The sequence below is a fragment of the Zosterops lateralis genome, assembly GCF_965231275.1.
Source record: "Zosterops lateralis genome assembly, chromosome: 7".
Lineage (NCBI taxonomy): Eukaryota > Metazoa > Chordata > Aves > Passeriformes > Zosteropidae > Zosterops > Zosterops lateralis.
Genome location: NC_139767.1, coordinates 16,009,013 through 16,024,265, shown reverse-complemented (window position 1 = coordinate 16,024,265; position 15,253 = coordinate 16,009,013). Strand labels below are relative to the sequence as shown.

Sequence of the window (15,253 nt, the reverse complement as noted above, 5' to 3'; positions counted from 1 at the left end):
GAACATTATGTGGGGCATGTTGCAATATTTTGGTCCCTGACTGTCATGGTTATATATATGACCAGTCATTCCTACTGTAAGGCCTTTCTATAATGGCTTTCATACAGCAGCTAGAAGAGGGCTATAAAAGGCCTGCATGATGATATCTAATCCCTTATACTTTTGGAAAGAATAGATTTCATTTTGAAGTATTGGATATTCTGAGCAATTAATATGTTTCTGGACAAAAAACATACAAGGCAAGTGTCACAGTTAGGGACACAAAAAGAACTACACTCACCCATCAGGTAGAAGCAGGGAAAAGAAGGAAGGTTTATTATGATTTAGGGTTTATATAGTATTTGGGATTTGGTCAAGGATTGGTCATTGAGAGGAACACCTCTCTGACTCCAGTGGTCAATACAGAAGTCCATCGCCGAGAGGAATGAAAACAATATAGATTGTTTTGAGAGACTTTGCGGGATGGTATGTAAAATATCAGAAAGCTAGGGATTATAACAACAGGCAAGAATGTTTAAAATTGAAATCTCAGGAAAATGACACACCAGAAACATAAAATAGTCAAATTTAAAATGTAGAGATCCATAAACAGTAACTGAAAATGTGAGTCTCAAGGCCTTATGTTAAGATAAACCTTTAAGGATTTTCTTTGAAATCCATTTAAATGGATACAGAAGTAGTAGTCCAGCTCCACAGAGAAGTTTCAGTGTAGGAAGGACTGCAGCGTAGGAGGAAAGCAGCCATGTATGATGAAACAATTTAGCATTTCCTACTGTTAGTATCCAAAATTATGAGGTTTTCTATTAATAAGCAAGTATAATATGGCAGAATTTCAGAAACAAACTGAATTATAACAATTTTCCAGGGTCTTTGAGTAACATTGACTGTAGCTGCATTTTGCCAGGGATGGTTATTTTCCTATGTATAACAAATCCATTTGCCCTACAGCCCAGTGGCTCAAGATATCATTTGAATGAATTTCCATAAACTTAATTTTGGTTCCATACTTTTACTTGTATTATCTACAAGTATCGTTATGTAGAATTATAAACTAAAATCAAATATATTTCCCATCTGATCTTTCAGTGAAAGTCGTATTTTTTGTTCATTTTTTTTTATAAAAGTAATGCCTTGAGAAGGTCTGGAAAGTTAAGTCTTGCTCTGCCTGGAGTTTTGTTGCTGATTTGCTACCTGGAGCTTGTGATTATTAGGTTTAGTTGTTTTAAGAATACTGATATGAGAATTCCCCTTTTTACAAAAATATTGAAGATGTAGCAAACTGAAAAACAAATTAGATACTTGTGCAGAAACAGCTGCTCACATAGGGTGGCTTTAGAAATGTAAGGCACCAATGTTTCTAGAGAGTGATTTTCAGGCACTTTTAGAAGTAAACTAGCATAGCTACCACCTCATTAATGAATCATAGTAACACAAGAGGAAAAAATAACTTGTCTGCAGAGTTTTGAGTAAAGAGGCCTCATTTGCTCAAAGTCTTCTGATTCATGCAGCACAAAAAATTATTTATGCAAGTAAAAAAAAACAACTTGCAATTCAGTTATATCCCTTTTGGACATTATTTCTCTGTATTAAAACTAGGAAAACAACTTGTCCAAATAGTTTTTCAGCTTATGGCAGGCAAGGAGGAGAGCTCCATCACATCTGGGTCTGAACAGGGTCTATCCCAAGGCAGTGCCATGAGCCCTCTCTGGCTCCTCCAGGGTCTCCAGGATCTCGGCTGGGGGAGCACATGGAGCTGTGGCAGGGCAGCTGTCCTCTCAGTCCCTGTCACTCATCTCCTCCATGGGAGCACAAATCATTTCTGCAGCATTTATTTATGATGAGACAAGAGGATCAATGGTCCTTGTATCTCACAGAATGGAAGAGACCTTCAAGGTCATCAAGTCTAACCTTCAACCACCTCTTTAATACTTCCAGAGGTGGTGACTCCACCATGTCCATGGAGAACTTATTCCAATATCTAACCATTCTTTCAGTGAATTTTTTTCTCAAATATCTAAGCTAAACTCCCCCTAGTAGTCTAATCCTTTCATTTGAGACATGGTAGAAAGACAGACAGGACAAGATGCTAATGGACACCAAACAAAAATTCCTAAGGATGACCTATTGTCAAGACTGGAAAGGCACTGCACTGAAACTGCACATCTGCCAGCACTTCTGCCCCTAAGTCAGCTGCAGGCTAATGCCAGGTGTCAGAAGTGCAGTGTGATGGTAACACCATGACTCCTCTGGCCACATGCATCTTCCCACACATCCTCACTGGGATAGGCTTGGTGATAATTAACAATATTTAAAATACAGGCCCAATCGAAACCTACTTTGAGATTTGATTTGCAAGCAAGGAAAAGGAAGAAAACTGGATGAGAGAGATCCGAGTGTACTTCTCCCCAGTTAAGCTTTTTAAGACCTATTCTCATCATGTGATGTGAATTGGCATAATTTGTTTTCAAAGCCAGCAAAGTGTCTGTTTTGTTACTTCTGCAACTGGGTCTGTAACTAAATACAATATTTCTTAGCAAACATGTTTAGAAATAGTGGAAAAGAATTCTCAAACATCATTGATTTTCTATATGCCTGAAGAAATTATCATAGAAGGGACAGAAAAATGATGGGACTGAGTTGTAACTGGTTCCTGGGATTGCTTTGAAGTATAAACCTAGGATTTCACTTGCTTTTGGTTGATACAGACATGCTACACATTAAAGCAATACTTACTTGGACACTTGAGATATTTCTATTAGTCTAAAAGATACTAAGTATTAGACTAAACCTCTTCAACCATAGCTAAACACTAATTTCTCATATTATGTATCCTTATTGGTATTTAATAGGTCATTAGAGTAAGTTCTCTGAATTTTCATTCATCAAATACCAGAAATGCCAATACTTACTCAAAATACAGAGTGAGGTCTGTTGCCAGTATCGACTGCTTTAGAAGCTGCATAAGGTCACTGTAGTCCTTAGAGGACAAGTTAGCAAAGATGTTGTGACCCTATAATGAAAGAGATAAAAGAGGTAAAGGGCTAACAATCAATATAGGTTTTTAAAAGGTTTCCTAACTTGTTAGTCTACTGTTTCCCTGTAATACAAGCCTTTTCTGATTCATGGCAAAACTACAACAAAATAATAATGTTAATACTGCTGAGATTACATCGAGGCAGGAGAGTTGATGATTGTTATCAAGCACCTGGTATGTTTTTCTAAACTCTGCTGAAATTATAGCCTGTCGAGTAAAGATTTACTCTCTGCTCTCACCCTGCACAGACTCAGTTTATGGGGAAAAACTATGGATACATCTCAATCTCTCATCTTATTAAATGTTTTGGGGAGCTGCATATTGGAGCTTTTGAGTAGTGATCCTAATAGATTTATCTGTCCTGCTGCTTGCATGCACACAAACTGCTGTTAGAGCAGTCAAGGACACTAAATCAGATTTTTCATTCAAAGCAGCCCATTTGCTCACTCTGCCCATTACTGTCTTGTCCTACAGTGTATTCAGCCATTGCCTGTGTAGGCTAAAGAACCACAACTTTATAAGCAGTTTAAATACCCTTTGTGGCTGCTTTTTAAGGGATTGTGGATTAAGAATTTGAAAGATGCTCTGTGGCCAAAATGAAAGGAAATTAATTATTTGATGTTGTTATTGAGAGGGGGAAGGTTCTTTTGTAAATGAATTTCTGAAAACAAGAGGGACAGAGACCCTATAATTGCTCTGTGAAACTCTCAAGAAAATAAGATGAAAGAAACAAAATTAATAAAAAACTCTAAAAGTAAGCTTAAGAAATTATCTTTGTGACAATAGTCACATATATTATCATTCATAAACATATTACAGGTCTTTTTTTCCTAATCTCCTACATAAATATTGAAGTTCTTTCTTAAACAGAGTCTTATTTTGGTGATACTTAGTCCTGTAGTGCCCACATTCAGTATGCACTGCCATCTACTGCTTAGGAAGATTAAAATGCCCTTAAAATCAAGAATTTTCCAGCAAAAGGGTTACTATAATCATGATGGTATGAGGACATATATGAGATAAGGTCTGGGGAGGTAGAAGTGACATTTTTTAAAAGAGAAGCTAATTGTTGGACTAAAAAAATAATTTCCCATGCATAAAAGTATTCCTTTTCAGCTAAATATTGAGAATGCTTTGTGAATCTGAACATTATTAAAAAAAAATTAAAACCAAGGTACTGAGAAGAAAATAGGAGTTCTTGCAGCAGGGCTAATTTACCAAGTTGTTTGTTATCCTGTAATATCTACTGCCTTTCTGACCTGTTTCATGGAGTATAAAACCATGTCACTACAGAGCCCACGATCACTTACATTGAGCTTAGCATGTAAAGAGTAAAGGATAAATAGCCCATCAGCCCAACATGCTAAAAATCTGAATAAGTGATAGAACATATGTTTTCAACTAGACAGCAAAGACAGACTAGAATATTTCAGCTTATTTGAGAGAGACCAGTTGCTCAGCTGGTAACAGAAGGTGTGCTTTTAAGCAGATTGGAGGTTCCAAATCTGCATTTATTCCAAACCAAGCAGGGCTGTGTTCCATTAGCAAACTGTATGTGTTGGATAAAAATTCCATAGCATTAATTTTCTGGTTTACATGTGAGGACCTGGAGAAGAAGATGTCTGAATGATCAGAGGTGAAGATTTACAGTTCAAGTAATATTTTACATCTCTGGAAGAAGCCAGAGTAGAATCCAAATAATTTTTTTCATAAAATTCTTGATTTTTAAGATGGGAAAGATAAAGAAAAGCATCTAGACTGACATAATCTATGAACTTTTACACAGTTGTCCTTATCTTGAGCCTGAGACATTAGATTTCAGGAACTAGAGAACTCACTGTTTTCCAGAAAAGCTTTTTCCAGAGGCTGAACAGTGTCACTAGTTTAGGGAAAAATCTACAACAAAACCCCCCCACCCAAACTGCCTTCCTTTTTTCCTATTCTGAACTGGTCTATTTAGCATTCAAATGCTGCTACACCTTTCCCTGGCAGTATAAGGAGCCATTTATTTCCTACTATCACCTTTTGGATGAGCTGGCCTAGGCTAAACAGATGGAGCTGTTTAAATCTCATGCTGGTGCTCTCCTTTCCTATGTTTATTTTTAAAATATAACATCAAGAAACTGAACACTAAAGGTGCAGTTTCATGACAAATCTCCCTGGATGTGAACACAGAGGTAAAGTCATCACCCTGTTCCCATTTGTCTCTGATCACGAGACATTCCAGATCTCTTCAGAAGTTACTGCAGATCAGGCTATGGTCTCCAACTCTGCTGCATGAACAGCAGCTTTGGTTTTATATTTACTGAATGCATTTTGTAGCTACCAATCTCTGTAAATTAAGAAAATGCATCCATTGTTTTGAAAGGACTCGATGTCCATTCTTCCACTTTTCTCAGTTATTAAATGCATGGTGTAGTATATGCCGTATAGTGTTACATGCAAGATATTCTAGGCAAGAGCTATGTCTTCACAGGTATCTGCAAAGCAATAAATGTACTTTGGACAGCATGGTATTGCTGATTTTAATTTTAAAATACAGTGTATTAAATGATGAAAAAATCATAAAAATACTGATTGCAGAAAGTCTGCCAAAGAAATTAAATTGGTGCAGTAAAGGATGGCTCTGATACTCTGAATATGACACCTGTGGGGAAAGGTAAGCACCTGTTTCAGCTACCTATAAACCACTGAGCAGGATATATGTAAGAAGAGTGAGAAAAGCTGACAACATGATTAGGATATATTCTCCTTGCCCCTTGCTGATTGCGACAGATATAATCTCCGGGCTCTATGATCAGCATTTGTAGTTGTTTAATTTTGTGCTAGTTGTGACCTTTGTGGTAACCAATAAATAATTCCTCAAGGAGAGGGCATTAAAAAGGTACTGTACATGGTATTTCCTTTCTCCAGCTGAAACTGCCCAACAGCTTACAGTGAGATTAATAGTAATGCTTTTGTACCTCACTTTGGAGAATCATGACAGCGTGATTGAAATGGTGGTGCTCCAAGGTAGCAGAGGTGCCGTAGAGCTGAGCTAAGGCTGATCCACTCCTGAAACAGAACGTGGGAAGTCAACAAATCCTGCTCGTCTGCTTACGAAGCAGGTTTCAGAGACAATTTAGTGACAAAAGCACATAGCCGCACTCTCCACCTCCACTTCAGCAACCTCACTTAAGACAGCTGATGAGATCAAAATACTAATTTAAATCCACATACAAAACATTTATGTTCCAGTCTTTGCTAAATATTACCAGCTGACTAAAGATTTTTCTGGAAGTATAAGAAATTTTTAATGCAGCTTTCAAAGTGCCTCAGCAACAGCACAGACACTGCAGCACAAGAGCTGTGCATTAAAGACACAACAGTAATGTCCTTGAGCTGGGATTGGCTGTTCCCCTGCTACCTTTTATTTTTAATTCTTGATAGACATAAACATGAGGGCTTACAATAGGTAACTACAAATGCTTGCAATAAAACCCTGAAAAAGAACAACAAAAACCCCAACTGCAAATACTAAGGTAACAAAAACCACTTACTGCTATTGCTAATCTCAAGTGAGAGCAGTGAATATAAAAGTAAAGCTTAGTATATCTCTAGAATGTATTTTCTCATCACATTTATTGTCTAAACCAAAATCAGATCCAAAATGCACAGAGCAGGTGGTTTTTCTACATTTAAAGGACAAAAATATATGGAATAATAATATTAAATTGCATATTGCTGGGAGGTGGAGAGATTGGAACTGGATTGTCAGAATGGTCACTGTCCACCAAGTACCAAAGTAGTTCAGACAAAGTACTTCACTTCTGGGACCCAGACTAAAGTGACAAGATGGGTTTTCTTTCCAAAGAAATGAGAATAAGAGATTATGCTAGAGACAGAAGGAGTCTCCTAGGAGCATACACCATAAAACTGCACCATACTGATACTTAATTATCAGAAGCAGCTATATGAGAGAAAAGGATGTCCAGGAAACATCATCCCTAGAGAATGTGATGTTGGCATATATAACAGAGCCATTTGAGACAACTGTGATATTGCCTCCATCATATACCCCTTGAACTTTCATCATACAGAACAGCAGAATTGGACACTGAAGATAAAATAGGAAAATGTGATGCTTAAATTTATGTCAGGTTAGAGGAATAAATCATAGTTAGTGTTATGAAAACTACAGCTTCTGTTTTCAGGGATGTTTTATACATGTGTGGTAATGTTTGTCTTTCATTAAATGTCTTCAGCAGTTTCTTTATGGAGTCATAAAATGGTAGCCTCCTCTCTATACTCTGTTGTCAAACAACAAGTATGAGTGATAGCAGTCTAATGCTGAACCCTGTACCTTTAACTCAGCCATCCCTCTGCACAAAAAGATACTCTTGTGTAATGGTACAGCAGAGAAGTGGTTAACTTAATCAGAGCCTAAAATGGCCAGGATGTAAATCTTAGGTCTCATTTTTGTAAATTAGGAACATAAACATCAATCAGCTGAGCTTCCTTCCCATTTGTCTCGTCTATTTTGATTCTCTTCAAGTCTCAGCTGCAAAAAGGCATCTAGCAGTGCTTGGTAACCTTTGCACCACAAGCTGTGTCTTTGGAGCTCTGCAATTGATTTTCCCTGCTATGGTGATTGAAGATCTAGACAGTGCCATTGTTTCATTGAGATTATATGGCAACACCAATACCTCAGGAAATGGCAGCTTAGTGAACATCAGAAACATCAGTTTGAGTGATGGTCACTGAGGTGATTTACCCCCAGAAATGCAGCAACCTTGCATACACACATTGCAGCAGGGTACTTCTGCAAAAGGTAGGACAAAATAGGCTAATGCAGCGTCACTTTGCCTTTCAAATATCCCTGGACAACCATTTGACCACTCCCCCATCACACTGCAGGATTAGCAGTAATGCAGAACAGAAAAAGCTACAAATGCACACTGGGATCTACAGGACAGGAATGCCTTGGGGGTCTCATATTCTGACTGTAGAGGAACTGGGGAGTGAAGAAAACAACATGGGATTTGACAGAATCTCTGTGTTTGGCAGCTTTGTTTCATAGCTTGGACAGGATGTTGCTGGGGACATTTTCTGTTGTCCCTCCTATTCTCAGGGAATGCAGATTTTGGAATGTATTTGACCTTAGTCCAAGAGTTCCATTACCTGCACAGTAAGAAGTACCACTCTTAAACCTTCTGCAAATCTACTTCTGCTTTGCTGTGCCTGAGGGCAGCAGCATGGTTTCTGTGAAAGCATTATTTCAGTTTCACTTACTTTCTTTTCTTCACAATAGCAGAACGAGGTTTTGCTTAATGTCATGCACCCCAGTCAGCAAGAACAACCCAGACAGACAATTTAGGTGCTTCCTGGGTTGAAAACCAGAATCAATAATAGCTGAACCTGAAAAGAACATCAAGTTTTGGCACCGCATTTCAATACGTGGTGTCAGTTCAACAGCCAGCTACAAAGGACAAGCCAGCAATTACTTAAAGGAACAGAGAATGATAAAGATGGATAGTCCCTCACTGCACATAGGAATAAGAGTACTTGGCCTTGGCCTAGAAGGCTTGAAATTAATGCTTCATTCTTTATCCTGGTCACCTTTTGCTCTCCTGTGGAAGAAAACCAAATTAAAATAGTAAGAATTAGAAAGCTTACTTGGCTTGGAAAGCATTGTTGGTTCCCCTGTGGTCAAGGTCATGACATAGGCATCCCACAATCAAAGCTAAAATTTCAATTTCAGTTAGAATCTCCTGAAATCCTGCGGTCTGAGAGCAGAAAAAAAAATAGCAGCTGTAACTATCAGTAGCAAAAGGGATAAGTAATGTTAGTCCATCCAGCAACAGTCAACTTTGTTTTGATACCATGAACATTTCAGTAAGGAGAAGATAAATGCTTTATTGTCATATTCTATTCCCTGCTGTATGTCAGATGGTTAGCAGAATAGATAATGTCCTTGGAGTGATCTGTTATTATCTCTTTGTTGCATTTCCAGCATGTCATTTCTCTGCTACCCAGGAGGCATTAAAGGCAAAAAGAGCTGAAAACAAATACCAATAACTGCAAACTGAGACAGGAACTGGATTTTTCTATCAGAGAAATAAAAACCCCAAACTGAATTGATAAAATTTTGAAATTATTATTTAGAGAAGTACTTAGATTTCTTCAATCCTGGGATGACCATCTTAGTCAATCCCTATTGTCAGAGATAGCTGACATATTAAGTTGGAAGACCTTTAAAAGAACCCAGATAAAATATACCCTGTGGAACTGTTATGAACTATTAGGAGATGTTTTTTAATCTGGCACAGTGAAATGAAGTGGCCTGATTTAAAGAGGAAATGTCTCCAATGGCATATTTCTGCTGTAGATACCCACTTGAATTTGGGAGAGGCATTTGAAAACAGATGCAATGAAATTCCCTACAAGCACCTCAGACATGACTGTGTGAACAAGGGAGTTAATCCTAGAATTAGGAATTAAAAAATCTTTTTTTTACCACTGTGCTTTTCCTCTTGGATACTTGTCGTAGCAGTCTTCCTGCCTGAGTGGGCTCGTGTCAGAGAAACAACACTTACTGCTATTGCTAACCTCAAGCATTCTGAACAGATCCTGTCTGGAGGGAGGTGTTAGAGCCTCTGTGGGACACCACCTTGTCAGTGCTGTGCCTCTTACCCATGCAGAAGCAACCTGGCTCTTCAGAAGCAAAAGGGCATAATGCCTGCAAAAACGGCTGGCTGAGCTGGAAAATTGTAACACTTGTCTTTTCACAGAGCCAGTCTTCACTGACATTCCTCAATTAGCCACATGAGCTAGTTAGCATGAAAGGAAATTATATACAAAAAATACAAGATACATTTGTATTGGAAGACCAAACCAAGGCTGAACACTAACACCATGTAAGAATTCCCAAATTTCATTAATTTTCAAAGGGGCATAATTTCACCCACTGGCAAGAAGAGGGTTAAGTGATACAGTGGGACTTGTTGCTTTTCCTTGCTAGGAATTTACACTCAGAAACACCAATCAGTTGCTGCAATACTCTGTGAAAGCTCTGCTATTCACCCCAAAGACTACAAATTCTACTTAGAGAAATGCACATTCAAATCTAAGTATCCTCTGTTTAGACAGTCTGAAATGTGGCCACAGTTAATACTTAGGCAATACAGGGAGCCAAGCTCCCCCAGGTGCTCAGGAATGCACTTCAGTGGGAATTGAGAAAGTGCAATTCTTGCTACAAAAGCTTTATAATTGCTTAAAGTTTACACAGCAGAAATGATGATCAAGTATGAAGAAAAAAAAGATTAATTAAGTTTGTGTAGAATCCACCAGTGTACAGAACAACTTGAATATTAGGAAAGAGATTCACCTGATTTCTAGTGGCATTGCTTGTGTTTTAGTTTCAGTAACATCTACCCAAGTAGAAAAATTCCTCTAAAAATAGCACATTCTCTTTCTTTTTTTTAACATAGCTCTTGTATAACAAATAATAATAAAGATCTATTTATAAAAAGGGATTAAAAATAGTTTGTAACTGACAGCACACCATGTGCCAAGTTTCAGTTTGGAGAAAATATCATTGGTTAAGTTAAAATAAAAGAGAAGTTTTATAATATGAAATTGATGTTGTAATAAATATTCTTTTGTGTAATCCAAGCTTTGATAAATTCAAGGATTCAACCTGTTTTGCAAATGCAGGGAAACCAATTAAGGAATTTATTAACAGTAGCAATATCTCAAAAATAAATGCCACATTTTATTTAATGAAAAGTCTTTTCACTGAATATATGAAAGAAATATAGCATATGTCATGTAGTAACAAACATTTCATTTAAAACAATACTACAGTAAGGGGATATCTTCTTTGAACATAATGTGAGTAAATAGAGGATTACATTTCCCCATTTCCCCTTTTCTGAATTTACAAGAGAAAAAAATAAAATACATGGCTATAGATGATGGTGCAGTAAAATTTATTTTCACCAGAAAAGGAATGACCCATAACTCATGAGTGGCAGAGTCTCCAGTGAGTTATGGAGGTCATTCTTTCATGTGAGGAAATGAATTGCATTCATTATACCTTGCCCCACATCTATATGTTTTGTTATTAGCACACCAGATGGGATTTTAATTTGGTATTGCTTACTGGTTCATTTTTGCCCTTTGAAATAAGTATCAATGTGAACTGCGTTGGCAAAGGCGCTGATAATGAAGCCTGGGCTTGATCCTGCACTTTACTCTCATGTACTCCCTTAACTTGCAGGAGCAGCCTTGCTGCAGTGCTTGTCTTCAGAATTCTTGAGCATCTGAAATACAGAACTGTGGCTTGCAGAACTGGGCTTATGATTGCTCAGGAGAGAGAAAAGACATACTTAAATATACAGGAACGTGCTTTAGATATGCAAAAGACTGAGTTTACTAGGAGTGAAACAATGGCTTACTCTTAGTTGAATTTCTGGTGTTTGCCTTGTTCAACACAGCTGAATTTTCCTTGTGCATTCAGGAGTATAGTGGGGCCCTTAGAGGCTACTGCATTACAGGTTAGACATCACTATACTATGGTAAATCCTACCTGAAAATGCCCTAAAATAGAATTACTGGTTTCTATTTGTGGGGCAGTCTATGTTGCTGACTATCATGGAGAAATCAGAAAAAAGGTGCAGTAACTACACAAAGAAGTGCCTTCTTGACTGGCAGAGAAGGGCTCTGATAAGCTCTTCAAAGGGCTTGTCAAAGGATTTTCCTCTTTTTAGCAGTGAAAAAAAAGAAGGCACATGCTAACTTGGATGGTATCCCCAAGACAAATGCAATAGGAGCAAGCCTTGTATTATTACTAATCTCAAGTCTCTCTTTTGTGTCTTTTTTTGCACAAAATGAATCTTCCTGTACCATGAAGGGAGAACAGACCAAACATATCAAGCACCTCAATTTACTCTGTTCTCAGCCAGAGCCACAGCAAAGTGGGGTGGGGTGTGTGGAGACTCCAGTACTGTGGCCACTCACATCCAGCCCTGCACATGGAATTGTTCATTCTGTTTATTACCAGGAGCGTGGACAAGGAACGAACTTGGCTTAAACATGCCAGATCACATCTCACAGAGAGTTGCATCCCTGTGCTGACTGTTAAAAGGGTTCTGAGATTAGGCTGTGCGAGCCACGGTTAGAGCATCTGTGGGTGGAGACCGGGCAGGCGCTGGTGCCTGCTAGAGCAGCCGGGCCCTGCCTCCTCTCTGCTGGCGGGGATGGAGGTGTCTGGTCCCCGCGGCAGAGCAGTGTGCCGCAATCCTGGCCTCAGAGCTCCCCCTAGGGGTGTCCCCGCTGGGGCTGGGGCTCCCGCCCCGGCAGCCTCCGGCGCACATTACTGTAGTGCACACCCAGCGGGGCTGCCCGCCGTGCCCATACTCATCAAAGTTAAAATGCCTTTCCTTTTTCTAAAACTGGAGGGGGAAGCCTGTCAAGTTTATAAAACCATAAAAACTACCAACACCCGGGTATTACCACCAAATTTCCTTAGAGAGCATCAGCAAGTGCCTTTTGAAACAATGTTAATTCTGCGCAGCTGAGCAGCCTCATGCCCAGAGGAAGAGGTGACTGACTGTTCTCTCGCTGAACATCTTTTCCTTTGTCTCATGGTGCACGGTACAGCTTCACAATGCCTCCCTCAACACTCACAGAAACACACCCACCCTGCTGGGATGGACCAAGCACCAGAACAACATCTTCCTGCTAGGGGAAATCAGAAGCTTTTTTTCTTGCCCAGTACACAAAGTTCTGGTATTCAGGACTCCTGAGTTTTTTATTGGTGCATTTATAAGAATGAACTAGCCAAACATGAGTTATTTCACGCAGTGAGGTTGCTGTGGGGTAGGGAGAGAGAGCAGTAAACTTGTTCTAGTATGTTAGCTGTGGTACTTCCAGCAGAATTTACTTGAAATTTCAGCAGAATTTACTTGTATGCTGAAAGGAGCTACAGGTACTGCTGGAGATATGTGCTACTAAAACCTTTAAGTGTTAACAGGGTCCAGTGGAGACTCAAGTTTCACTTAGATCACTATGCTGGAAGATAATTTTCAAATGTTTTGAGGCAGTACCTTCTAAAACTATTTAGATGAAGCTGGATAAGGAGATAATAAATATCAACTTAATAAATACTTTGGGATTCTAATCCTTGGTTCTGTACCTCCCAATTAGGAGTTTGAAATAAATGTCAAATCAAAGAGTTCCAAAAGGAAAACATTTTGTAAGATCAAGATCTGTAATAACAAGAGCACTCCAAGACTGCCATCTGTTTTCAGTCACTTTAATGTGCCTATGATATCACTGTCACTAAAACACTATAAGGTTTTGCCAAATAGTGCTGCCTTAAGTTGAATAAGTTCTGTCTGCTTTGCTATTGGAAATGAATAGCATAATAACTAGAAAAGAAATTGAATGCTGGAAAATGTTTAGACAGGTTAGGCAATGTGGCAGTAAAAGCTCTTATGGGGCTGTGTAGCTGGCTACTCACAGTTAACATTGCAAACATCAGCTGGCAGACGTTGAAAGCGTGCCTCCAGTTGTGATACAGAACCATTCGATAGTTCTTCCGCACTGTCAAAAGCCACCTACACAGCGTCTGAAATTAAAAGTACAATTTGTAGCAGGGCTACTAAATGTGTACAAATGGACAGAGCAGTGCCAAGACAAAAGCAGCAGATACTTGCAGCGCAGATGGTTACCTCGTAGTCAATTTTAAATTTCTGAACCATTCCAAGTTCCATGAACATCCGCAGGGCTGCAGTAATCATGGCATCCACATCGAGCGAGAAGTCATCAAAATGGATATCGTCAATGCCAAGCTCTGACACCAGAGGGATGTTTGCTGCCTGAAAATGCCAAAGGGAAATTTCTGATTCAAAACTTCAGTCTTTTTTTCCTTTTTTTCACTCTTACAAGAAACAAACTGTACATCAGTTCTGACCTGCCAATATATCCCCTGCTTGATTCAAATGCTGAGCAGTAAAAGTCTTCATCTGAGAAACACAAACACGTCACGCTAACAGAGTGTGGAAACAGTGGGAAGGAGAAGAAGCTGGTATGAGCAGGAAATATGTTCCCTATCCCAACTGGAGCTCAGATACAGCATTTAGACTGAAAGCTGACCACTTTACAGCCACTGCCATAACCCAATATATTCCAATGCAAATTACAGTGCTGTAATGCAAGAAACATCTGGATAGCCAGAAGCTGTGAGTTTTAATTGCTACCATTTAGAAATGCAAAGTAAATATACTGCTCTGCAGCATTTCTTCATCCAAATGCCTTCACAATCATAAGCATACAAGTGCCCTTTGCTTTACACTATTTACTACACACACATAGAAGAGGAATACAGGGAATGTCCAGAAGTATTCTCCAAAGTAAAATACAAGAATTTTCAACATGCTGATTATATAGTAAATCAATAAAACAACAGCAAAAACCTTATGTTTTGCTTTGTATAACAGGGACTTCTGTTTGTAAGAGAGGAATGAGCTGCTCTTGCACACACAAACATAGGAATGTGTGCCCGATCGGCTGATGTATTTAGTTGACCACACAGATGTGCTGTGGCTTGCTCAGTGGCAGCACCTGCATGAGCCAGGCAGAGGTGCTGACAAACCTTCCAGGCTTCTTTCACCTTCCTTATGCCCCTTCAGACTTGCTGTTCATCTCTCTAGAGAGGGCAGGTGCAGGGGGGGGCATTCACTGAAGGAGCATCTGTCCCCTGTCTGCCGCAGTGAGAAGGTGATAGGTCAGGTAGAAGCCTCTCAAAGGGGCTGGATCCTGCCCACAGACTATGAGCTGGACAATGCTGAATTAGTTAAAATCACATGGACACAGCTGGTATGGAACATCCAGCTACATACTTGCATAAAATACCAATTAGTTCATGCAACTGTAATGTGAGTCCACCTTGACTGTTACAGGTTCTCTGTGACTACTTTGTGGTTTCCTTTTTGAAAACTTGTGTTTTGAAATACTGCACTCTGACTACAAATTACTGACATGTAAAAATCTTCTTTCAGCTGAAGAAAAAGTGCCACCTCAATAATTACTTTATGCAGAGATTAAGCTGCTTTAGTTATGCCACATAAGAGAAGATGGTGTAAACTTGTCATAAAATAGTATTAACATTGTGGTTTTAACTTACTTGCTAGGTAGAAGAAAAGTCTTTTTGGTTCAGTACCTCAGAAAGTCATG

General features: G+C 39.0%; 1 protein-coding gene across 1 annotated transcript in view; it reads right to left on the bottom strand.

Moving 5' to 3' along the window:
• The window catches only part of PDE11A (phosphodiesterase 11A), a gene marked incomplete at both ends in the record, with an annotated part of 109,370 nt that overhangs the window by 20,135 nt on the left and 73,982 nt on the right, over positions 1-15,253 (bottom strand). Inside the window, 5 exons of the mRNA XM_083865812.1 lie at positions 2,910-3,010; positions 5,998-6,088; positions 8,690-8,799; positions 13,539-13,646; positions 13,750-13,896. Of these exons, the coding sequence (XP_083721938.1) occupies positions 2,910-3,010; positions 5,998-6,088; positions 8,690-8,799; positions 13,539-13,646; positions 13,750-13,896 (557 nt within the window). The remainder of the gene's footprint in view (positions 1-2,909; positions 3,011-5,997; positions 6,089-8,689; positions 8,800-13,538; positions 13,647-13,749; positions 13,897-15,253) is intronic.